We start from the raw sequence: 22,796 nt of genomic DNA on the forward strand, positions 1-22,796 counted from the left end.
GAGTAAGGGTCATTGAAGCAGAATGGACGTTAGGTGCAAAAGCATGCGTAGGTGAGACATGTTGTGAATTTAGAGAAGTGTAAGCAATTTAAAAGTTTTTTCCAGTGCCTGTATTTCTGCTGCATCCTTCTACTCACAAATATTCATATCAAAGCTAAAATCTCATTCCATCATCCATATTTTTACTGTGCCATATGGGTCAGCTCTCAGGCCCGGGATCGAAATCGTGCTACACACAGCTTCATAGTGCAGAAACTTAACCCCTTGTGCCACCAGAGAGGCCCCCATTACCAGTATTTTTTTTTAGAGATTTATTTATTTATTTATACAAGCACTGGATACAGTCAGCAGCACGGGAGGGTGAGAGAATTCACCAGAGCCAGGGTGGGGAGCAGAACAGGCAGACCGAAGAAATACACTGCTGAGGGGAGCAGCGGGCGGCAGTAGAGGTCTGTGCACCATGTGGGACCCTCACCAGGGACCGGGGGCCAGGGATCGAACCGGCGCTGCAGAGGCTGCAGTCAGCTTCACAGCCCAGTGCTCAACCGCTGTGCTGCTGGGGAGGCCCCCCCATCACCCATATTTTTAAACTAGCACAAAGATGCTGAACAGAAAGCAGTATTAGAGACTGCCTTGCAACCCTTACGTTTAACAATTGTTTCTTCTGGGCTCAGAGGACCGAAAAGAGTGCCTCTGGACTCTGTAGCTTTTGATTGACTTTAATAACTAATTCATTCACCAGCACCTTCTGTTCATTAACACAGTCTAGCGTACCCAGTGCAGCCAACTCTGCTAAAAATCACTACTAAGGGAGTGGCAGATATTTCAAGGAAGGGTGGGTTAGTCTGGGGAAGGGTGGAATTCAGACAATGAATGCATGTCCTCCTTACAAAAAGAGTATTAGTGTTGGTGTAAGTATAAAAGCCATTCACCCTTCTCTAAACTTTAACTTAATCATGTTCATTATCTCTTTAAATTTTTTTATTATGGAAAATACCAAACATATACAAAAATAAAATTTTTGTATAGTGCACACCCGTGACTCACCCAACTTTAACAATTACCAATTTATAGCTTGTCTTCTTTCTAGCCCCACCTATTCTTAATATCCACCCTCCACCCTCACTCAACTAGATTGGTTTAAAGCAAAACTCAAACATTTTACTCCATTGTAAATATTTCAGACTATATCTCTCAAAAGTGATTTTTTTAAATTAAAAAACCCTGCAAAATCATTATCACGTCCGAAAAAATTAATTATGATTCATCCAATATCCAAAATCCAAGTAAGTCCTCACTTAACATTGTGGATAGGTTCTTGGAACTACAATTGAAACAGGTTTAAGCAAATAACATGTAATGAAAACAGGTCCTCTAATAATGTCCTTTTTGCTTGAATCTGATTTTTTTTTTTTTTTGGTCAACATTATAACTAAATGATATTGAGTGAAACTATGTTATTCGAGAAACTGCAGTAGCTTCATAAAACATTTTATTTTGCTTTTCAGTTGATTGGTTTACATCAGGATCCAAAGACCACACATTGCATCTGGAAATAGGTTTCTTAGCACTTTTTAAATCTAAAGGTTCCCCTCACTTCTTTATTTCTCGAAATGTATTTATTAAAGAAACTGGGTAATTGTCCTTCAGAGTGTCCCTTATTCTGAAGTTTGCTGATCATGTTCCCGTGGTATCATTTCACATGTTCTTCAGTCCCCTGTATTTCCTGTGAGATGATAGTTAAAGATGGAGCCTTGCTGGGGTTCACATTATCAACTCATACTCTGTTTTACCCATCAGTATTGCTTTTCAGTGGGAGGAGCCACAGTAACACAATGTTATCATCTTTCATATTGTTACAGGGCAACCCCAATATAAAAAGGGTTGCCTGACTGTGGGTCCTCACCTGCACGTTTAAAGGGGACTTATTAATGCTAAACTGCAGACACACACAAAGGGTTGATAAAAGGTTTATTTACAAGGGAAGGGGAAATGAATAACTCAGGGAAAAAAAGAGGGAGATAAGTTCGTAAATGCATCCTACCCTTACAGCTGACCTGGAATCCCAATGACCCGCCGAACTGGCAAAAAGCCAAGCATGCTGTGTGGCCAAGAGAGCGGCCCCTGGCCACATGACCAGTTAAATACTCAGAGAGCCTAGTTGCTTAACTCCGCCCTCAGGTCCTCACAACCTTCCCTTTGGGGATCATGGGATTTGTAGTTCCCAGTGTCTTGATGGAGTGGGGATGGAGTCCACAAAGCCTATATGGATTTTGCTCAGGACATCCTTTCCCCATAACAATATGGCTCACCAAAGGAATTCTCAACCCTCCAGATGCTCTTTCTAAAACAATTTGGCTATGCAGGCCTTATTGGTATGAATCCCCCATCCTGCATTTCCTGGAGAAAGTCAGGAAGGTGGGAACTAACAGGAGCTGGACAGCAGATAAGCCCCGCAGCTACAGCAGTGACCAAGACATGTGTGGTCCTTCCCCACGTACTGGGGAGAGCAGCCAGAGCCAGCAGATGAGGTCATTACAAACTGTGGCTCATGCCTAGAAGGAAACCAATGGGAGGTGGAATTATAAATGGGTGGACAGAGAGTGAGGGAAGGGAGGAAGGGTAAGTAGGAGGAGCCTAGGCTGGATGGTTGGAGAAGGAGCTCTTGACCATGCTAATTCAACTGAGACCTGGAGGAGGAGAAAGAACAGTTATGTGAATGCATGAGGCAAGGAAGAGGGATGCTGGTGGTAGTGGGGATGGAGGAAATGCCATAGATGTTGGCGACAGAGCACATGGGACATGGGGTCAAAGAGAGAAAGGAGGCAAGGCAAACTACCAAGTTTTAGCAACAGGGTGAAGGCTGGTTATGGAGACAGCCCTGGGGAGCTGGCTGGGCAGCTGTGTGGGTCCTTCTAGAGTCCCCAGTCTAGTCCCTTTGGTCTTTTCTCCTATCTTCCCATGTGCCATCTAGTCCCTTCCCCTTGTGCTTCCTGCCTTTCTATTAAATTACTCGATGGCACTTTAAAATGATGGAGAAAGAATAAGACCAGTAGAAGCATCACTTAAATTAAAACTGGCACCCAAATGCAAGAAAATATTGTTCATCAAATTTTCCATTCACTGGTCTGTATCTGAAAAAAGAAGGCTTACAGGGGAGCTATTTAAAGCTAAGATGTTTCATATGAAACTTCTGTATATTCTGTTTATGACATTTATCTTTAATGTCATCATTCTTCATGATCACAGACAGTTGAGATGAATGTGTAGTAAAACTAAGAAAATAATTTCCAGTACTGATCATAATGAAGTTTACCCAGTCTTTATCCAAAGCATATGCAGTGGTTCGTGATACTTGTCTAAAACCTCAATTCCTAAAGCATTCCTTGTAAAAAATAGAACATTCCTTTGCCCAGATTTTAAATAATAAAGGAGACTGGGAGTGTTTTCAAAACTCATTGGACTGATTTAAATTTCACTGGAAAACAGCTTTTTAAAACGAAGTTGTCTGTATGTGGCCTCCGTGTGGATCACATCCCACAGCAGCTGGTAACTGCCAACTTCTGGTGGCTTGAGAAAGTGAGCTGTTTCCCACGCTCCCACACATAAACCCGAAGTTGGGCTGTTTGTGCTGGGAGATGTTTGAGGGTGAAACACCAGCTGAGCCAAGCTCTTTCCCTGCCTCGCTTCTCTGCGACCTCTTAGTGTATTCCAAAAGATCATTGCTGGTGCCAGGTGATAACTGAAAATATGTCACCTGAACAGTTAACAGCCCATGAGGTCTGGTAACGCTTTTATGGGAGGGTTTTGCTAGGACCTCATTTAACTCCCCAAACTCCTTCCTTTCTCTTCCCAAGCCCCATAGACTACACCACATCAGACCTTTTCACCAGGTTCTTGGCATGCCATGGGGCATCAGGCTTAAGTGCCTCTCCTTTTTCCCACCCCTGCATCCTGCCCCCCTCTACTAATGAGGTCTGAAATGACTGAAGGAGGAGGAGGTAGGAAATAAATGACCTAGAAAACCCAGGGCCCTTCTAATCAACTCCTGAACAATTGACAGTCTCTTTATTGCTTCTGGTGCTTTTTAAATCTGCAGCCTCTTAAAATACAAACTTTTGTAAAATGTCTCCCATTTGATTAGGGAATTTCTTTTTAATTCATGGATTCCTGAAGTAAAAAGAGCTCTACAGTGGTGTTCTATGTCGTCAGTGGATTTTGCACTAACAGGAAAGTGAGAGGGAGCCCCGGCCCCATCTTAGCATGGCTTTGTGGGAGGCCCAGAGCCCCACCTCGTGGATCTTGTCCCTTCTCCTTTCCCCAAGGGTTTTGGCTGGACGAGAATAGTAATATGTTTTTATAGGCAGTTATGACTGATTTCACAAAGGTTGTGCACACACAACCTTGGAGTTGTGTTTCTTGGGTTCAGATCTTAGGGCTACCACTTACTGGTTATCTTCCCCATCAGAAAAGTGTGGCTAATGAGTAGGACCTAGTTTTCTGGGGTTCTTTTGAGTATTAGCTGTTAATAAGATGCCTGTAACATGGCCAGCATCCAGTAAATGTTGGCTGTATTCTAACATAGCAAATTATTCAAAGTAACTAATAATACCATAGTGTCTAGCTCAAATTTACTTCTCAACACTTACTGGATCATCATCTATTTATGTCAGTCCTTCCCTATAGCCTGCTGGATTGTGACTTCCTTGAAGGCAGAGACTGTACTACCCATTTAGGGGCGGGGGGTGCACAGTTCTTAGTACAGCTCTGGTATAAAGAGTTCTTTGAGTCAATAAACAGAGACTTTCATAATGACTTGTGATTGAATGGTGATTTGCAAGGTACAAAGCACACATATATGAGAAGTCTCAGACTGAAGTTTAAGACCTTTGTCCAAGATCTGGTAAGTGGTAGATGCCAGAGTCAGGACCTGTGTTTCTTGCCTTCCACTGGACCTTCCTTTGTAGGAAAGAATACTGAGTCTTAAAGTTCAGGATTATGATGTACTGTAGGTACTGGGATGGTTGTTCTGTGAGTGGGACTCCATCCTCCCCAAAGAAGTTGCTTTATACTCATGTAACTACACTTGGTTTTGCACAGGTCACCACAAATGGCATCATTGCCATGAGTGAACCCCCAGCTGAAGAAGCCCATCCTGGACTCTTCCCACCAACCTTTGGAATGGTGGCTCCTTTCCTGGCTGACTTGGACACAACAGATGGCATCGGGAAGGTTTATTATCGAGAAGACTCATCCCCCTCCGTCACTCAATTAGCAGCCAAATATGTGCAGAAAGGGTTCCCAGAAGTCTCTTTCCATCCCACAAGTGTGGTGGTTGTCACTTGGGAATCTGTGTCTCCCTACCAAGGCCCCAGCAAGGACCCTGCCCTGGAAGGCAAGGTAAGCGCTCACCAGGGACAGGTGCACATGGCCTGACAGGTTGGTTGGCTGTGCACTCTCTTGTCGGTTATGCTCTACCCTGACGTCCATTGTGCCTACGTTACTAATAAAGACAGGACAGCCAAAGCAACATCTAGTAGGCTGGTTAGTGTAGGTTTGAAACTTCTAAGACCACTTAAATCTGTTTCAATAATGATTCGATGCAAAGAAAGCCTTTTCCTGAATGGCTACCTGGCAAACAGTATTGCACCCCCTCACTGCTCTTACTTTGGGTTGGTATCATGGGGGTTAGTTTCTAGCTAAAGAGGCAAGTTCCTAACGTGAAGAGACAGGTGAAAATAACCATGTAGTCATGAGGGATGTGAAGAAATGAAGACAAGGCCCACATTCTCATTGGGAAGATGAGCCATTTGCACCATGTGAGGGACTGAGGACCCAAAAATAATCAAAACCCAGATGTGGATGTCCCTGTGGCCTCAGTGGTCAGGAGAGACTGTAAGGCTGTGGAGAGCTTGGACTTCCTCTTGAAGGAAGGGGAATATTTGAGAAGATCAAGAAACCAGTTCTAAATCTGAGGTGACTCTTTTAGACATGGTTCAATTTCTCCTTGGAAAAATAATTTCACTCCACCATTATTTAATTTAGATAGAGTTAGGGGGAAGAGAGAAACTTTGAAAGGTTCAAAAGCACTTGGTTGGAATGCAGAATGTTCTAAACTGGTCATTCTCAAAGTGTGCACCACAGAACACTAGTCCTACAGGAGAGTCCTGGAGGAAAGATAGGCCATCCCTGGTCAAATTAGTTTGGGAAATGCTAAAGCCATATTTCCCTTTTGGTGACTCACTCTGGAAAGTCCTATGTTAAAGAAATCTTCTTAATTTTGTTTAACTGACGTCTCTAAACCTCTTAGCCATATCCTTCTTATGCATTATAGCCCACAGAACACACTTTGGAAATGTGTGCTGTGGGCCCACATGGCACATTTCGCTTTGCCACCTGTCTGGGTGCTGTACTTGAAAACTGCTTGAAACCTTCCATTTTTCAAGCACGTGTCGTTTTCACTGAAGTGATAATTGCCCAACCCTTGCATAGGACCCTGGTCTGGCTCTTGAGCCTGATCTCCCTGCCCCCTTTCTTCTCTGCACAGCCCTTCCAGCAGCTGTATCAAGTTATTTGCAATTCCCTGAGCATGCATTATTTTCTTCCTCGCAGTATCGTGCGCTTGCTGACCTCTGCTTGCGATGTCCTCTCTCTAACCCTCTCTACTTGTTCACTGGGATTCGGGTACCCTCCTCCAACCCTCCTTCCCCTTGTCCGGCCACCCTCCTATTGCTCCACAACTCTGTTATATAGAATCCATCCCCAGTTTTGCCATGTTTTGTTCATATATCAGTTTAACATTCTAGACCATAAATTATCAATGCAGGTACCATGTATTTTTAGTCTTCCTATCTACAGTACTCAGCCAGGCATGCAGGAAAGGTGCTGACATTTAAGAATTACCTGCTCTGTGCCCAGCCCTTCATGTCATCTCATGTAGTTTTCTGAACATTTCTTTGAAGTAGGTGCTAGTTTTATCTCCCGGTACAGATACAGAGACATAAGGAGCTTAAACAACATACCCAGTTTCGCACAACCAGTGAGGAGTAAGGCAGGCATCTGAATCCAGAGCTGTTTTCTCCCAAAACTCATGTTTTTTTTCTACTGTATGGTGCTTGGACTCAATGAATATTGGGTTGTCAGAAAAGTCATTTTTCATGTTTTCTATGCAAAAGTGCATCATGACTTTTCCAATAACCCAGTATATGCTCAAAGATGAATGTGGTTGAATATGTTTAATGGCCATGGAAACAAATTCTCAGGGTGAGGGTTTGCTAAATTGCTTGAGGTTTAGACTCCTGTCTGGAGGTACCATCTTTAATTTTTGGTTAGTCTTAGGGTCACGGTTATGCAGAAGGTATTCATTCATTAATAGGAGAATTTCATGTTAAGGTAGCCTCAGAGATTTTTAAGTGGAACTATCCTGGAAGAGTTGTCCTTGCTGTAAATGTACTTCTTTTAGAATCAGGTGAGAATATTGCGATCTCAGTACTTTTATTGTAATCTAGTGAAGAACACATTTTAAGATCCATAAATGTTTTCCTGAGTAACTGAATCTTCACTCACATTTACAGAGAAACACATTCCAGGCGGTTCTGGCCTCCTTTGATTCCAGGTCCTACGCCATTTTCCTCTATCCCGAAGATGGTCTGCAGTTCTCTACAACCTTCTCAAAGAAAGACAAGGAGCAAGTGCCTGCTATGGTTGCCTTCAGCCAGGGTTTAGTGGGACTCCTTTGGAAGAGCAACGGAGCTTTTTATATATTTGCTGATGACAGAGAATCAGTCGGAAATTTGGCCAAGTATGCTGTCTTTGTTCTTCAGTAGATTCTCCCTCAATAAGATTATCATTTTATTATTTTATTAAGGATAATGTAACAGGCATTATAGAACATTACCTAAAAATGCTCCCATGGATTTAATTGTGTATATAGTTTTTTTATTATGCAATGCTTTTTCTCTGAAGAACTCAAGGGAATATGCTCATAGAATGAACAGGTATTTTGTATTTTCTATATCACTCTCATCTGAAACAGCTTCTGCCATCTCCTCTTTAAGTATATAATTAGAAATAAAGGTTATTCAAACATATCTTTTGGAATGAACCCAAGGCTAAGAAAATCCTTGCCTTTCCTTCCCCACATGGACCTGGAGGGAAATTCTTACCAAAAAAACCATGCTCTCTTGGGCTATTTTGTAGAATTTTGCAAGAAGGGGGCAGGAGGGAACCAAGGCTGGTTTTTCTAAAATTAAATTCTTTTCTCTCCCATTACTCTTTAAAAAAATCGAAACAGAACTTCCCTCTCCCAATTTCATATTGTCAAATCGAGCATCAAAGATCTGTACCCTTTATTTCATCATACGCTGGTGAAAGTTTATGCGGATGGGCAAACCCTCTCTCATAGCCTATGCCTAATTACTGTGGTGTGAATAATCCTACCATGGCCAGTTCATGTCCTTTCACTCACAGGGAGAAGAAAAGATAAACCAGCGTACAGTATTCTCACGATACACATGCAGTAGACTTCAATAACTTTAACATAGGTACTGGTAAAATAATTTGGAAATGATAGGTTTTGAGCATTAATATAATTTATTAATTGTATATTTATATATTGTGTATTAACTGTATATTAATATAATTTATTAATTGTATATAGATAATGGTAAAGTAATTTGGATATAAGTTTTGAGAATTAATATAATTTATAATTGCATATTTATCCAATTTAATTTTTTGTGACTCACAATATTCCTAAAATCTGACAACCAGTAAACTCCTGTGTACTACCGCCTTTCCTTGAACCCTGGACACACGGATTGAAAAACATTCTGTTCCTACAGGACTTTCTTGATTCCTCATTTGCAATCCCACCCCTATTCCATCCCACCCAGTGTTCTCCACTGAGTCATCTATATCCCTTCTTTCATTGTGTAATCTGGTTTTATAAGTTTATAATTTTACATAATTTTGACAAACACTTCCGGTCAATGATAAGTAAGAATAGTAAAAATGGTGGAGCAAGAAGTAGAGATGAGGATTATTCTATTATATTTCATGACTATAAAATGCCTTTAGAATCTGAATCTCATTTGTTTTCCACTATATCCTTTGAGCACAAAAAGGTAAGCTGAGACCTGTCTAAGATTCTATAGCTAATGGAGAGATGGAATTTCTAATAAGCCACATCTGTGCTGTTTTCACTCACATTTCTGACACCAAATATGTGAGGTTTTAATGCGATGTCCTACAATTCAGTTCTTTTCTGACACTGAGTACTCAGATTAACTCAGTCTCCAGCTTCCTCTCCTCTCCTAGGAGGTAGGGGTTGAGCCTAAAAATTCCAACTAATCAAGCATGCCTTGATCTTTCTAGTGACCAGCCCCTATCCTGAGGCTCCTTCGGGCCTCCAGCCAATAGTCAACTCATTAGCATCAAAAAGACACTGTTATCACTCCAGAGATTATAAGGATTTTAGGATCTATGTGCCAGGAACAGAAGATAGAGATGAAATACAGTTCACCCTTCAATGATGGGTCATGGGTTCAACCAACAACTAACATCAGTTGGTTAACTCCACAGATGTAGAACTGAGGATATGGAGGGGTCAAGCATCCTTGGATTTTGGTATCCACAGGGGATCTGAAAACAGTTCCCTAAGGATGGTTTCAAATGATGACTCTAGTTAAGCTCTGAGGGAGTTAAACGTTCACCTAATGTTTCTTCCTATAACTTATCATGCATGCAAAAAGAGAAATGATGGAGAGAGAGAATAACAGAGAAAAATGAAGGACTCCATTCAACTATTTGCTCAAATAGTAGGGTGTATCATCAGTGATGAGTATAAATCAAATTTCAAGGCCTATGTCCCTGGAGTTCACCTCTCAAATGACTGAGGGCAAGCCTTGGCCCTGGGCAGTCTCTGCTCTGTGATGCCCAGACCTGACCATATCTGCTCTCCCACTCTCCAGCCCCAGCTGTGGGCAGAAGCAGATGATGGATTTCAGTTCCACACAGATCCTCAGGGCTCCTTTTGCTTGGTTAGTGGGGCTGTTTGTGGATTTGTTATAGGGCAGCCCTGATACAAAACGGGGTGCCTGACTGTGGGTCCTCACCCGCGCGCTTAAAAGGACTTATTAATGCTCTACTGCAGGCACACGCGAAAGGTTAATAAAAGGTTTATTTACAAGGAAGGGCAAATGAGGAAATGTACAGCTCAGGGAGAAAAATGGGAGACAAAGTTTTAAATGTGTCCTACCCGAGCTGCAGATCTGGAATCCCAAATGGCACTCTGAGAGCTGGCCGCGAGCCAGGAGCCGTGAAGCCAGGAGGCGAGCGACAGAGCGAGAGAGCCCAAGGCCCACATGTTTGGTTTTTATACCAGACCTGGCTGCTTAACTCCACCCTCAGGTCCCAGCCACCTTCCCTTTGGTGGTGACGGGATTTGTCTTTCCCAATGTCCTGATGGCTTTGGTCTGGAGTGGGGGTGGGGTCCACAAAGCCTATGGGGTTAGCACAGGACATCCTTTCCCCCTAACAGATTGATGGCCTGTTTCAAGAAACCTGTCCTTCCCCCTAGGAGCAGCAACTTTGGGCAGCAGGGCGTCTGGGTGTTTGAGATTGGGAGTCCCACCGCAGACAGTGTCGTGGTGCCCTCATATGTGAGCCTTGGACTGGATTACCGTGAAGAGTATGATGATGAAGATTATGACACGGCGACACGCCTGGGCCTGGAAGATGAGGCCACCACATCCTTCCCCTTTGAGGTTCGACAACGGGGAGACACTGACACATACAAGGCACCCAGTGTCCTCGCCCCACGCCGCCTGGATATCGAGGACCCCCCTGGACTTCCCACAGAGAGAACCAGGTCTTTCCAGTTGCCGGCGGAGAGGTTTTCCCAGCAGCACCCACAGGTCATAGATGTGGATGAAGTTGAGGAAACGGGAGTTGGTAAGGCTGTTTCTGTAGCTGTTGGCATGTTCTTGGACTCTTGGGTTTCCACACAGGAGTATTGTGGCAGGTTATTGGTTATGTGCATTGTGGCGTGATTTGTAAGGTTAGCCTGAGGGGAGTCGGAACACAGCCTCAGCACGTTGGCGGATAGGCCCAGTGCTTCAGATTCTCCACCTGGTCTTTTGGGGTTAGGGCAGAGATCGTGGAGATGGTTGAACTGTCTTCTTTCAAGTTTCCTATTTTTCTTTTGTCTGTTGTAAAGAGAAAAGTGCTTTAGAATTATTTTGAAAGTCAGATTTTCTTATTTGTGAGTGCTGAGATCAGAGGTCTATTCACCCACCTGAAAAAACATTTTAGAAGTTCTTTAGCTCTTTACGCAACTTATCTTGAACATTTGTTTCCTCCTGAGTTTGGAATGAGAATGGTTGATTATTTTTCCTCCCAGGTCCTACCAGTTTCAGAGTTAGTTTGTAAAAGTAAAAAATAAGTAGGTCGCTCCCCTTTAAAGATAGTTTTTAAAGATAGTTGTTTAGAAGTGCTGTATCTTTGATCAACCATATTATGTCAGATTTTCATTGCAATTTAAAGAAAACACCAATTTGAACCCTGCTGTGCTTTGATTTGTCTTACAAAACAGATTCAAACTAAACTGTTTATTATTTTTTGCTCCTCATAATTGATATAAAATTCACTAGGATTTCTATAAACAGGTTGATCCAAGTCTTTAAAGGATGTTTTCTATGACTCCTGCTTCTACTATGAAGTTATCAATTATGTGCATTGTGTGGTGTTTTGTAAGGTTAAGGTGGGGGGGATGGGCACAGCCTCAGGGCATTGGGGGAGGGGCACAGCCTCAGGATGATCTTTTGGGATTATGGCTGATCATGGAGATGGCTGAACTGTTCTTTTTCAAATTTCCTATTTTTCTTTTGTCTGTTTTATTAAAGAGAAAAATCCACTCCATTCCACATTATTTACTCACTTCTGTGTCTTCCTACTTGTTCTGATTTGTCTCATAGCAATACTTATAAATGTTTGTTCTTGTGAGGTATCCTAAGCATGGACAAGATCTGGTCACCAGGGGTAGTGTGTTAAGTACTTCTGATGCACAGCGATGAGAGGTTACCCTTTGGTGGCATGATGAGGACATGGGCTCATGTCTTGGGGTTTTGCTTGCACACACTGCATCCTGGATTTCCTGGGGGGTGCTGATGTCTGTAAGCATTTGGCATTCTGCTCTGATAGCTGGGTTTCAGAGTGTAGGCTGTGTTTACTTGCAGAGGTTGAGTTTTGAGGCATATCCTGTTTTCACCCCATCTAGGTATCTCATTTGTGAAGCTATCACTTTGAAATCAGACCATATCTAGCCCCTCCAGCCACCTTGAACTAATGGTGGTTTATTCTTTGGTACTGGCAAAAGCTTACAATTGAACCCCAGAGGTGTCTAAAACAGATACTTTTCTGTCATTCCATCCCAGTTACTTTGTTTTTATTAGCAAGATCATTTTTTCTGTAACCAGCAGTGCGTTGAGCTATTTGAATAGTCACCCACAGATACACAGACTGTAACACACCAACAGCTGGAACTTAAATAGTCAGTTACAATCACTTCTGTTTAACCCAGGATCCAAACACTATTGTAATGTACACTGGAAATGCCCTTCGGAGTATTGTAAGACCAATCAAGTCTACCAGGGGTTAAACTTTACTTTTATCTTCACTCATAACAGTTAATTACAAGTTGGGTCGTTATCCTCTCTGAAAGTTCTTTTTCTCTTCTGCTTTTGAACTTCACTCCAAATTAAATTTGCTCTGGATTATTAAGTTTAATGGACTAGTTAACGATTTTAATAAAATGAAACAAGGAGGTAGAAATTTAAAATAGGAGGAAATTCTTTTTGCTTTTTGGGTCATAGGCTTTTCAGCCAGGAATGACTGAGGAATTATTTCTAATCAGCTTTTGAGTAAAATTAGAGTTTCTGAGTTATCTCTTGGGGAGAAGAATAGGCAAAAAAAGCTTTAAGATAATATAAATTCATTAAAATGGCAAATTATATACATATATGTACATATACATATATATGCATATATATAAATCAAATAAAAATCTAGTAAAAGAACATTTTAAGGTCCTCCAAATGTGAAACTTATTCTGCTATGTACATTGGATGGACACCATATTAAGATTGATTTGGGATGGCAGTAACCTAATACTGATTCTGTGAATCTCCATACACTGAATTATAGCATTTTAAAGTAATTCACTCTTGTGATTTCTCAAACTCCGTTTAGATCCATTTGCCTTGATGGTTTGAGTAGTGGAGCCACCATATTAATTAAGTAGTTTCAAGCAATGAGGCCTATCCCCGAATTGCCCTAGCAGATGTGGATTCCTACAAGGTTTGAGGACACGGTGTGATAAAGCTTTGGGGCGCACAGCCCTGTGAGCGCTCACTGATGTGTGTATTTCTCTGAACAGTTTTCAGCTACAACACGGATTCCCGCCAGACTTGTGCCAACAACAGACACCAGTGCTCCGTGCATGCAGAGTGCAGGGATTTCACCTCAGGCTTCTGTTGCAGCTGTGTTACTGGCTATACGGGGAATGGCCGACAATGTGTTGCGGAAGGTATGTGGCTTTCCTGTGTCCTGTTCATGGGGGGAGAAGGCGGAGGAGTAGTGTGTTGTTGTTGTTGTTTTTAAGATTTATTTATTTATGCATACAAGAGCAGGGGCATAGGCCAGAGATGCGGGGTGTGAAAGGATTCACCAGAGACTGAATGGGGAACAGAACAGGCAAACTAACCAAAATACACTGCTGAGGGGAGCAGCGGGCGAGACAGGAGAGGTCTGCCTTGCCATGTGGGTTGCTCCCTGGCGGGCCTGGGATCGAACTCATGCAGTAGAGGCTTCGATTGCTTCATAGTGCGGTGTTCAACCCCTTGTGCCACTAGGGAGGCCTGAGTAGTGTGTCTTTTGAAATGTGGCCTTTACTCAGAGTTTTAAAAGTGGAGAGTGTTTTCAGTAGAACAATGATGTTTAATTTCTCATTCCCCACTCTTTCTCTTAACTTCTTTCATGGGTGTTGCTAGGGAATACCTATTTTTCTAATGAGGTGATGTCTCTTTCTTTCCTATGCTAATTTCTCCATCTTTGATATGACTGCCATAGGGAACCCATCTTCACAACTACCCCTGGCACAGAACTGATGCAACCTGGACCAGGATTTGTTAGTGCCGCCCATTTTCCTCAGTTTCTTTCAAACCTCTTTTTTGGTATTGCTCACAGTCAGACTGTCCTAATGGTTGCTCAAACCCAGTAGGGCCACAGAACTGGTGTTGGTCAAAACTTACAGTGGGTAGGGTCTATTCCAATCTCCTTTCCCCGTTGGTTTCCCTTTCCTTGCGCCTGTGAATCCCCAGCATGGTGATGGTGGAGTCCCAAGGGTACACCATGGTTCATTCTAGAGCACCCAATCCACTATGGGGTTAACTCCCAGATGGATTCAGCTGTGGAAGGACAAAGGTTCTGATCTCAGGCCTCCAAACACCAGTGTCATGTTATCAGATGATCAGAAATCTTCCTGCACAGGTCTCAGGCATCTGGATAACAATTTTCTCAGAGAATAAGGCGCTCAGAGCCTGAGATGTTACAGTGTGATATACATAGAAAGGGGAAGTTCCAGGTTCCCTGCCCCACCTAAGGAAGGGTGGTGCTGAGCAGGGAAGAGAGGCTAGAAAGAGTGGGCAGAAGGTATGAAGGAGATCAAGAATACCTGGAGGAGGTGAATGGAGCAGAGACATGTTAAGAAGCTGTGCTTGCTTCTTGGCCTAGGACTTGTACCAGGCACTTGGGGAACAAGGAATACTTGAAAAAGACATGGATGAGAGATCCATGGGGAGGCCGACAATGGCAGTCTTTATCTTGACTTGGGTTTTAATTTCGCTCTTTTCCTTCCAGACTTGCCAGACCCCTTCTGCCCCTTTCCTATGTGTTCCCCCCAGGAGGTGCCTTAGACTTGAGGCAAGCTTTTGGGCCTCAGTGGTCTGGCTTTTGGCCAACCCATTTTGGCTGGGCATTTAGCCATGAGGGGATGGGTAATTTTAGGTGTTTAATTGGAAACTATTTTAATTATATTCTTTCACTTTTCTCATACACTAATTGTATTCAAGTTCCTTTCCATTGAAGGTCTTATGCACTGGAGTATGTTTTGTCTTAATGCAGCAGATGGCAGGACCCATTTAGAGCATGCGGGTTTAGGGACCCTGGGGTGCCCCTCATTCTGCACTGTAATAAGATCATAAACTAGAATTAAACAAAAACAGCAAAACATACTGAACATTTGTCCCTTCAGATGCCAAGTCGCCTCTTTTGTCATAGGTTGTTTACTTCAATTGCTCTGCAAAATTTGACTAAAGAAAACTCAGAGTAATGTTTTGTTTTTCAGATTTGCCATAACTATAGTTAAATATTTCATTTTAATTTGCTAAAAAGTTTCCTTATGGGTCACAATTCGATAAAGTAAGTGTTGTTCACACTATCTTAAGCAATGAAAGAAAAAAAATTTTGTATTCTTTTCATGTTATTTTGGGGGAATGTTTTTAACTTCTAAAATGTGTTTTATATTTCCTTCTTAATCCTACAAATCCAGGGGTGGTGTGCTTTTTGCTTCCTTGTTTTAGGTTTGGCCTTTTTACTTCTCCCACCCTGGGAAAAGCTTCCAAAAGCTACAATGAGAGCTTATTCTTCAAGGGCAAGCTCATTAGCTCTCCGCATGCCAGATAGAGCTGGAAAGCTGAGCGGTTTGTGTTTGGCTGCTAGCTCAGATAAGACAAACTATTCAGCTATGTATTTTGACTTTACATACATGCCTGATAATAGTTTTGAGCTTTAAATATTTGTTGGATTATTGCAGATTTGAAATATTTTTCTAGCTCAACATGGGGGGGCGGGGGACATTTGTTTGGTTTACTTCATTTGGCTATCCTGTTTGTTTCTGTAATTGTCCTTAGGATGCATTTTTGGGGTATGAGTCTTCTAATTTGACAGCATTCCCCAGCGTAATGACACAATTTTTGTGCAGAAATACTCTGTGTCAAGTATGCTTTGACTTGTCAGTGACCCTGTTTAACAGCTTGAACTTACTGAGCACAGGTCTTTAGAACAGAGGTGATGGTGCCAGGTTAAAGTTAGGGTTATTCAACAAAGTTTTCTGTGAACTGATCATGTACAGAAACTTTGGTGGGGGCCAAATGAGGGATCTGGTTAAGGAAGTTCTGTCCCTAATAATTTATAATGCAGAAAGAGAATTAAAAGATGTGCAATCAGTAACTGCTAGAATTTAATTCTACCTCAAACTTGAATAGTCCAAGGTGACCTTTCTTTTACCTCTTCCTTTCTTTTTATTTTTAAAATAAACATTTTCAATTTAACAGTCCTTTAAAGTATGCTATTTGGTGTTTTTTAGTATATTCACTAAGTTGTGCATTGTTCCATCTATCTAATTTTAGAACATTTTCCTCTCTCCAGAAAGAAACCCTGTATCCATTAGCAGTTACTCCTTTCTCCTCAAGTGCTCCAGCCTGATAATAACTAATCTACTTTCTTCCAGTATTGGGTTTTCTTATTCTGGACATTGCATATAAATGGAATCATACAATATGTGATCTTATGTGTTTGGCTTCACTTTCTTAGCATAATGTTTTAAAGGTTCATCCATGTTTTAACCTGTATCAGTACTTCCTTCCTTTTTTCTGGCTGAATATCATTCCACAGCATGGATATACCACATTTTGTTTTACCATTCATCGATTGATGGACATTTGGGTGGTTTCCCATTTTGGCTATCATGGTTAATGCTGTAAGAACATTTGTGTACATGTTTTTGTGACAGCATGTTTTCTATCCTCTTTGGTATATACTTAAGAGTTGGAATTGTTAGGTCATATGATAACCTTTAGTTTTCTTATTTGAGTACAAGAAAAACTTAATTTCTTTATATCTTAACTTGCATATTATAAATATATGCAAATTATAAATATTATAGAAATATATAGTACAGAAAATGAAAGGTCACTGTTACTCTGAGTTAACCATCATTAACTGTTAGTAGGTTTGCATATGTCTTTTCAGATATTTCCCCCTAGGTATTTGCTAATACTTATTATTAGTGTATTTTTTTTAACAAAACAAAAGTGGTATCCTAATATACTATTTGGTATAAAAGTAGTATTCTAATAGGCTCTTTGGCAATTTATGAAGAAAGTTTTTAAATTTGACATAGTAGGTTTCATATCTTCCCAGTTGTGTAAACGAAACAATAAATAAACACCTCAGTTTGGTTCTACATCAGAGGGGGTGTGTGTGTGGTCTGTAATGTCCATTGTGCCCAAATCTGTTCCTGTGTGGGCTGGATATAGTACCAGGATTCCAGGGCTCAGACTGGCAATCATAACCCTGAGTAATAGAGATGTATCGATATTTATAGATCCAGAGATATTTATTAAGATGTACTGTAGATTGGACAACAAATGATCCAGGTAACTGGGACCATCCAATTTATCTCTGCTATCCCAATGAAATTATTAATTTTGTCCCTTTACTCTCAGAAGTAATCAATTATATCACTACCTGGTTCCAGATCACCTGTGATACTGTTCTTTTCCTGAGGTTATTTTATTTGCCCCAGAAGTTCCTTCACCCCATAGTGACCCCCAGTGGAATCGCCTCCATGTCATCCACCATCAGTCAGCCTGGAAGAAAGGCAGGAGTTGGGATTTCTAAAGTTCACTGTCTTCCAGGAAAAAACAACTACTTTTGCTTATCCCAATATCCCAGCACTGTTCTGACTGTGCTTTATAGGAACAGGGGTCCTACCACACATATTACTCTTTTTTGAATGATTGGCTTCTTTGTTTCTCGCTCAGGTACTCCTCAGAGAGTTAATGGCAAGGTGAAAGGAAGGATCTTTGTGGGGAACAGCCAGGTCCCCATTTTCTTTGAGAACACTGACCTGCATTCTTATGTGGTGATGAACCATGGGCGCTCCTACACAGCCATCAGCACCATTCCCGAGACCGTGGGGTATTCTCTGCTTCCTCTGGCCCCTGTTGGAGGCATCATTGGGTGGATGTTTGCAGTGGAACAGGACGGATTCAAGAATGGGTTCAGCATCACAGGTAATTTATATCCAATATTAACATTAAGGAAGCAGTGAGTCAAATCCTGGTCCCTACTACTGCCAGCACAATCTCAGAGACAGAGCCAACCCTGGTTTATGGCTTGAAATCAGCTTCTCTCCTTTGTGCATGACTCAGTTGGGCCACATGGATGTCCCAGCTCTATCCTCAGTGTCACTAACCACATTTCTACCAACCAAATGAAAGCATCTTCAGACTTTGTGACATGGAACCTAGGGTATGTATATGGCGGCTTCCCTGAAAGCAAAGTGACAGACTGACCTTGTTTTTCAGGGGGCGAGTTCACTCGCCAGGCCGAGGTGACTTTCGTGGGGCACCCAGACAAGCTGGTCATTAAGCAGCGGTTCAGCGGCATCGACGAGCACGGACATCTGACCATCGACACTGAGCTGGAAGGCCGTGTGCCACAGATAGCCTTTGGCTCCTCCGTGCACATCGAGCCCTACACCGAGCTCTACCACTACTCCCCCGGGGGTGAGCTGCAAGCCCACGTCTGGGCTCAGTGGGGCACTGGCCACAAGCTTCTGATTCACCCACCTCTGCAACAGCCCTGAGTTGGTGCAGACTCCTGGGGCCGACAGGGAAATACATGGGGCATTGCCTTACTAAAATCACCTTTCCCCCTAATGTGGACATAATTCACGAACATGGTAGAGAATGTAGTGCAAAAAAGGAAAATAAGCATGACATCATTGTAAAACCAGGATATTATTAAATTTAAATGTATTTCCTTTAACCTTTCCTTATATATTTCCCAATATATATATAAATCCCAACATATTATATAACCTCAAAATAAAGTAATACAATTTTATTATAAGTCCTGGGGAAACAATGTACAGCACGGATAGCACTTTTTTATCTTAAGTAATTTCAAATTTACAAAAAAGTTGAAAACAGCACAATTTTTTATGCCACTTACCCAGCTTCAGTTGTTAACATTTTGCCACATAATACTTAGTGTTTTTCCAAACAACAAGAACATTCTCTTAGATGACTACAGTATAGTGATCAAAATCAGGAAATTTAACATTGAAGCAATATATAATGTACAGCCAGGCATATCATTTTTATTTAAATAAAATTGCAATCCTAACACAGTATTATAGCTTCACTTTCCCATGGTTCCAAATCATGAATATTTTATAGTTTCATTGGTTTGGCTTTGGAAATACTTGAAATGCATTCTATTGTATGGCTAGTTAATTTAAGCCAGTCTATTTTCTAAAGCCAATTTTCCCTTCTCATATGAGTTGAAATGACTGTATTCATCATAAATCTTGACCAAATTTGTTACTCTCTTCTGAGACTCAATTCCTAGAAATAAAAAGGTAAAGTTGAACAATAGCAAGTTTTTAAAAGATGCTGATGAAATTGCCACCCAGAAAGCTTGTACCAATTACCAAGGCCATGTGGCACAACTGGGCTCTCTTGGGGGTGCCAAGAGAGGATGAATAGGAGGTAGAACCAGCAACAGGTCCAGGTCTGCAACCAGATGGTGTTCCTGGCAGCCCAGCACGTGGGAGCTGGACAGGAGGCAGTTTACACTAATCTTTTATTTATCCTCTGGCTTTTATTATGAACTACAGCAGAGCACACAAATATAAAGAGTCTTTTATCCTTTTTTTAAAATAGGAAGTTGAGAGTTTTATTGTGAGGGTGAAAGCAGGCTTTCTTATGAGTACAAAAGACTGTCTCTCTGTTGAGGTCTGCTCCATTCTGTAGTAACTTTTCAGAAATTGGCTACTGAAACTTCTTTAATGTCTTCTGTTTTACTGTCACAGACTGTTCGATTTCGGGTTTTCCATAGCAGTATTTATTGACTCCTAAGTGAGCTCACCTCTGTGAAGCAGTTGGCACTTGAGTTACTTGATCAATGCTCGGCAAGTGATAGTTTTTCTTAACTAGAGTGCTAGCCTAGTCCATTGCAAAAACTCTGCAGATATCTCATCCTCGCCCCTACTCACGTTATAAAAAAGAAACTGAGGCTGAAGACGTGAGTATCCCGCCTGTGGTCACACCTGTAGGAGTGACAGTGGGAGGGGTGAATTCAGGTGGCTCTCCTTCCTGGCCTGTGTTCTTTACACCATACCTTAATCTCTGGTTGGCTCAGGAATTTATAAAGACTTGATGAGAAAAAAACAGCAAATGCTACTAATGCAAAGAATGCCGGTGGTGTGGAAATCTTAGGCAGCAGAATGAGACCCAACACAGAAATAAATGGTCTTTTTTTATCTGTTTCAGCTTTTCTCACCTCCAGTGGTATTATGGACAGGGGTTACTGTTGATAGTTTTAAAGCCTTTGATTGGACTTTGCATCCTTAAGATCTCTCCTCTGCCTCCCAGTGATCACATCCTCCTCCACCCGGGAGTACACGGTCACAGAGCCCGAGAGAGGCGGTGCCTCCTCTTCAAATGTCCACACTTACCAGTGGCGCCAGACGATCAACTTCCAGGAGTGCCCCCATGATGACTCCCAGCCCACCCTGTCCCGCACCCAGCAGCTTACCGTGGACAGCGTGTTTGTCCTATACAACCAGGAGGAGAGGATCTTGCGCTACGCTCTGAGTAACTCCATCGGTCCTGTGAGGGGTAAGAGACGCAGCTCAGATTGGGCATCTGAATATGTGCCCGCATGCCTGCTCTGTGCTCTTGGACATACTGTACCTCTCTATACTCAGTATGAAGAAAATTATGCTAAAGTATCTCCTGAAACAAGCAAACAAAAATCTTGTTGTCCATTGAGACAACCTATTAAGGTAACCCACCTTAAAGAACTGACCTCCCAAAAAGCACAGCTAGCTTCAGCAAAGCATTTAAACCCTCTAATACTCAGCCAACACGCACTCAGGGCCCATGGAAATCTAAATAATATGATGAAGTTCAGGCATGGAGCCTGCAACCAATCGTGCCCTATGACCATGCACCACGCATGCTGACAGCTGGTCTGTCCATGCTCTGGCTGCAGCGAAGGAGCTGGCATTCTGGGAGCTAATGAGACAGCTCAGTGTCAGATTTCACCAGGTCTAAATCTTTAAATGCAGGAGCTCTGAGTATTTGGGTTCCATGTATGACGGTATTTCTCTTTTTCGGTTGTTTTTAGATCTCCCTCCATCCTCAGGCCTCTTCTCCAGCTAATCAAGTTTGCCCTTGCCTAGCTCCCTTAAAGTAGCAGTTGTCCTTTAACAACTGCCGCTGCAGGCATCAAGGGGAGGCACTTTGTTTCTTAGAAGACCAGATAGTAAACATCTTAAGGTCTGCCAGTTATAGTCTTTGTTTTTAAACTTCAGTCCTAGGCCTCCATGGTGGCACAAGGGGTTAAGCACAGTGCTGTGAAGCTGTTCGCAGCCTCTGCAGCACAAGTTCGATCCCCGGCCTGCCGGGGAGCTACCCACATGGCGCAGCAGACCTCTCCTGTCTCACCTGCTGTTCCCCTTAGGCAGTGTATTTCAGTCGATCTGCCTGTTCTGTTCCCCACTCTGCCTCTGGTGAATTCCCATACCTCTGCCCTGTACCCCAGTTCTTGTATACATAAATAAATAAATTTAAAAAAAGTAAATAAACGTCAGTCCTGCCATTGAGCACCAAAGCAGTCACAGACCATGTGCAAGGGAGTAGGGGTGGCTGCTTGTCAGTAAAACTATCTTTATAAAATAGGTGTGGTTAGGAGAGATGCCGTTTACTGATCCTGCCCCAGGTGACACAGGAGTCAGCTGGCTTGTCCTCTTGGTAATCGGCCCCGTTTTCTTTTTTGTGGAAGGAGGAAATGTATAAGAGTTAGAACACTCACTTGGTTTCACTGTCTCTGCTCACAGATGGCTCCCCTGATGCCCTTCAGAATCCTTGCTACATTGGCACCCATGGGTGTGACACCAATGCCGCCTGTCGCCCGGGCTCTGGGACACAGTTCACCTGCGAGTGCTCCATTGGCTTCCGAGGAGATGGGAGGACCTGCTACGGTACATCTTTCAGTTCTGATCTTTGGGAGTCTGGGGGGAGCAGGCTAGCTAGAAGGAAGTGTCTGTAAATCAAGAGCTGGGTGAGGCAGCTCTGTAGAAGCAGAGACATAAATACTGATGGACACACCACCCCAGTTACTTAGCCCACACTCGTGTTCCCAGGGTAGTGTTAGGGGTTCTGCCCCTTTCTTTCATCTGATTAGAAGCACTGATCATGCAGTAGAGCAGAATTTAGAAGGCCACACTCTACCTAAAGAACACACAGGTTGAGGACCTCCCCTGATGGCGCAGTGGTTGAGCGCTGGGCTGCAAAGCTGCCCGTGGCCTCTGCAGCTCTGGTCCGATCCCCAGCCACCGACAAGGGTCCCACATGGTGCACAGACCTCTCATGGCGTGCCCGCTGCTCCCCTCAGCAGTGTACTTCGTCAGTCTGCCTGTTCTGCTCCCCACTCTGGCTCTGGTGAATTCTCTCACCCAGTGCTTGTATAAATAAATAAATAAATCTTAAAAAAAAAAAAAAGAAAATGAAAAAAAAAAAAAAGAACACATGGGTTGAAAGGGAAACAAAAGTCAGCGCCATTTTTAACACTAAGAATTTAACGATAAACATAATGTTGCCTAGACACTGTCTTATTAGGTGCTATCCATTTCAACACCATTTCACTCAGTTCAACAGTTCTTA

The 22,796-nt window shown here is 42.5% G+C and overlaps 1 protein-coding gene across 1 annotated transcript in view; it reads left to right on the top strand.

Annotated features, from left to right (window-relative positions):
* The window catches only part of NID1 (nidogen 1), a 72,009-nt gene that overhangs the window by 13,739 nt on the left and 35,474 nt on the right, over nucleotides 1–22,796 (top strand). The window contains exons 2-9 of the mRNA XM_037510385.2: nucleotides 5,101–5,400; nucleotides 7,575–7,801; nucleotides 10,580–10,953; nucleotides 13,436–13,585; nucleotides 17,883–18,134; nucleotides 18,429–18,629; nucleotides 20,502–20,747; nucleotides 21,971–22,114. Of these exons, the coding sequence (XP_037366282.1) occupies nucleotides 5,101–5,400; nucleotides 7,575–7,801; nucleotides 10,580–10,953; nucleotides 13,436–13,585; nucleotides 17,883–18,134; nucleotides 18,429–18,629; nucleotides 20,502–20,747; nucleotides 21,971–22,114 (1,894 nt within the window). The remainder of the gene's footprint in view (nucleotides 1–5,100; nucleotides 5,401–7,574; nucleotides 7,802–10,579; nucleotides 10,954–13,435; nucleotides 13,586–17,882; nucleotides 18,135–18,428; nucleotides 18,630–20,501; nucleotides 20,748–21,970; nucleotides 22,115–22,796) is intronic.

The sequence above is a fragment of the Talpa occidentalis genome, unplaced genomic scaffold (genome assembly GCF_014898055.3).
Source record: "Talpa occidentalis isolate TD23 unplaced genomic scaffold, MPIMG_talOcc4v2.1 talOcc4.14, whole genome shotgun sequence".
Classification (NCBI taxonomy): Eukaryota; Metazoa; Chordata; class Mammalia; order Eulipotyphla; family Talpidae; genus Talpa; species Talpa occidentalis.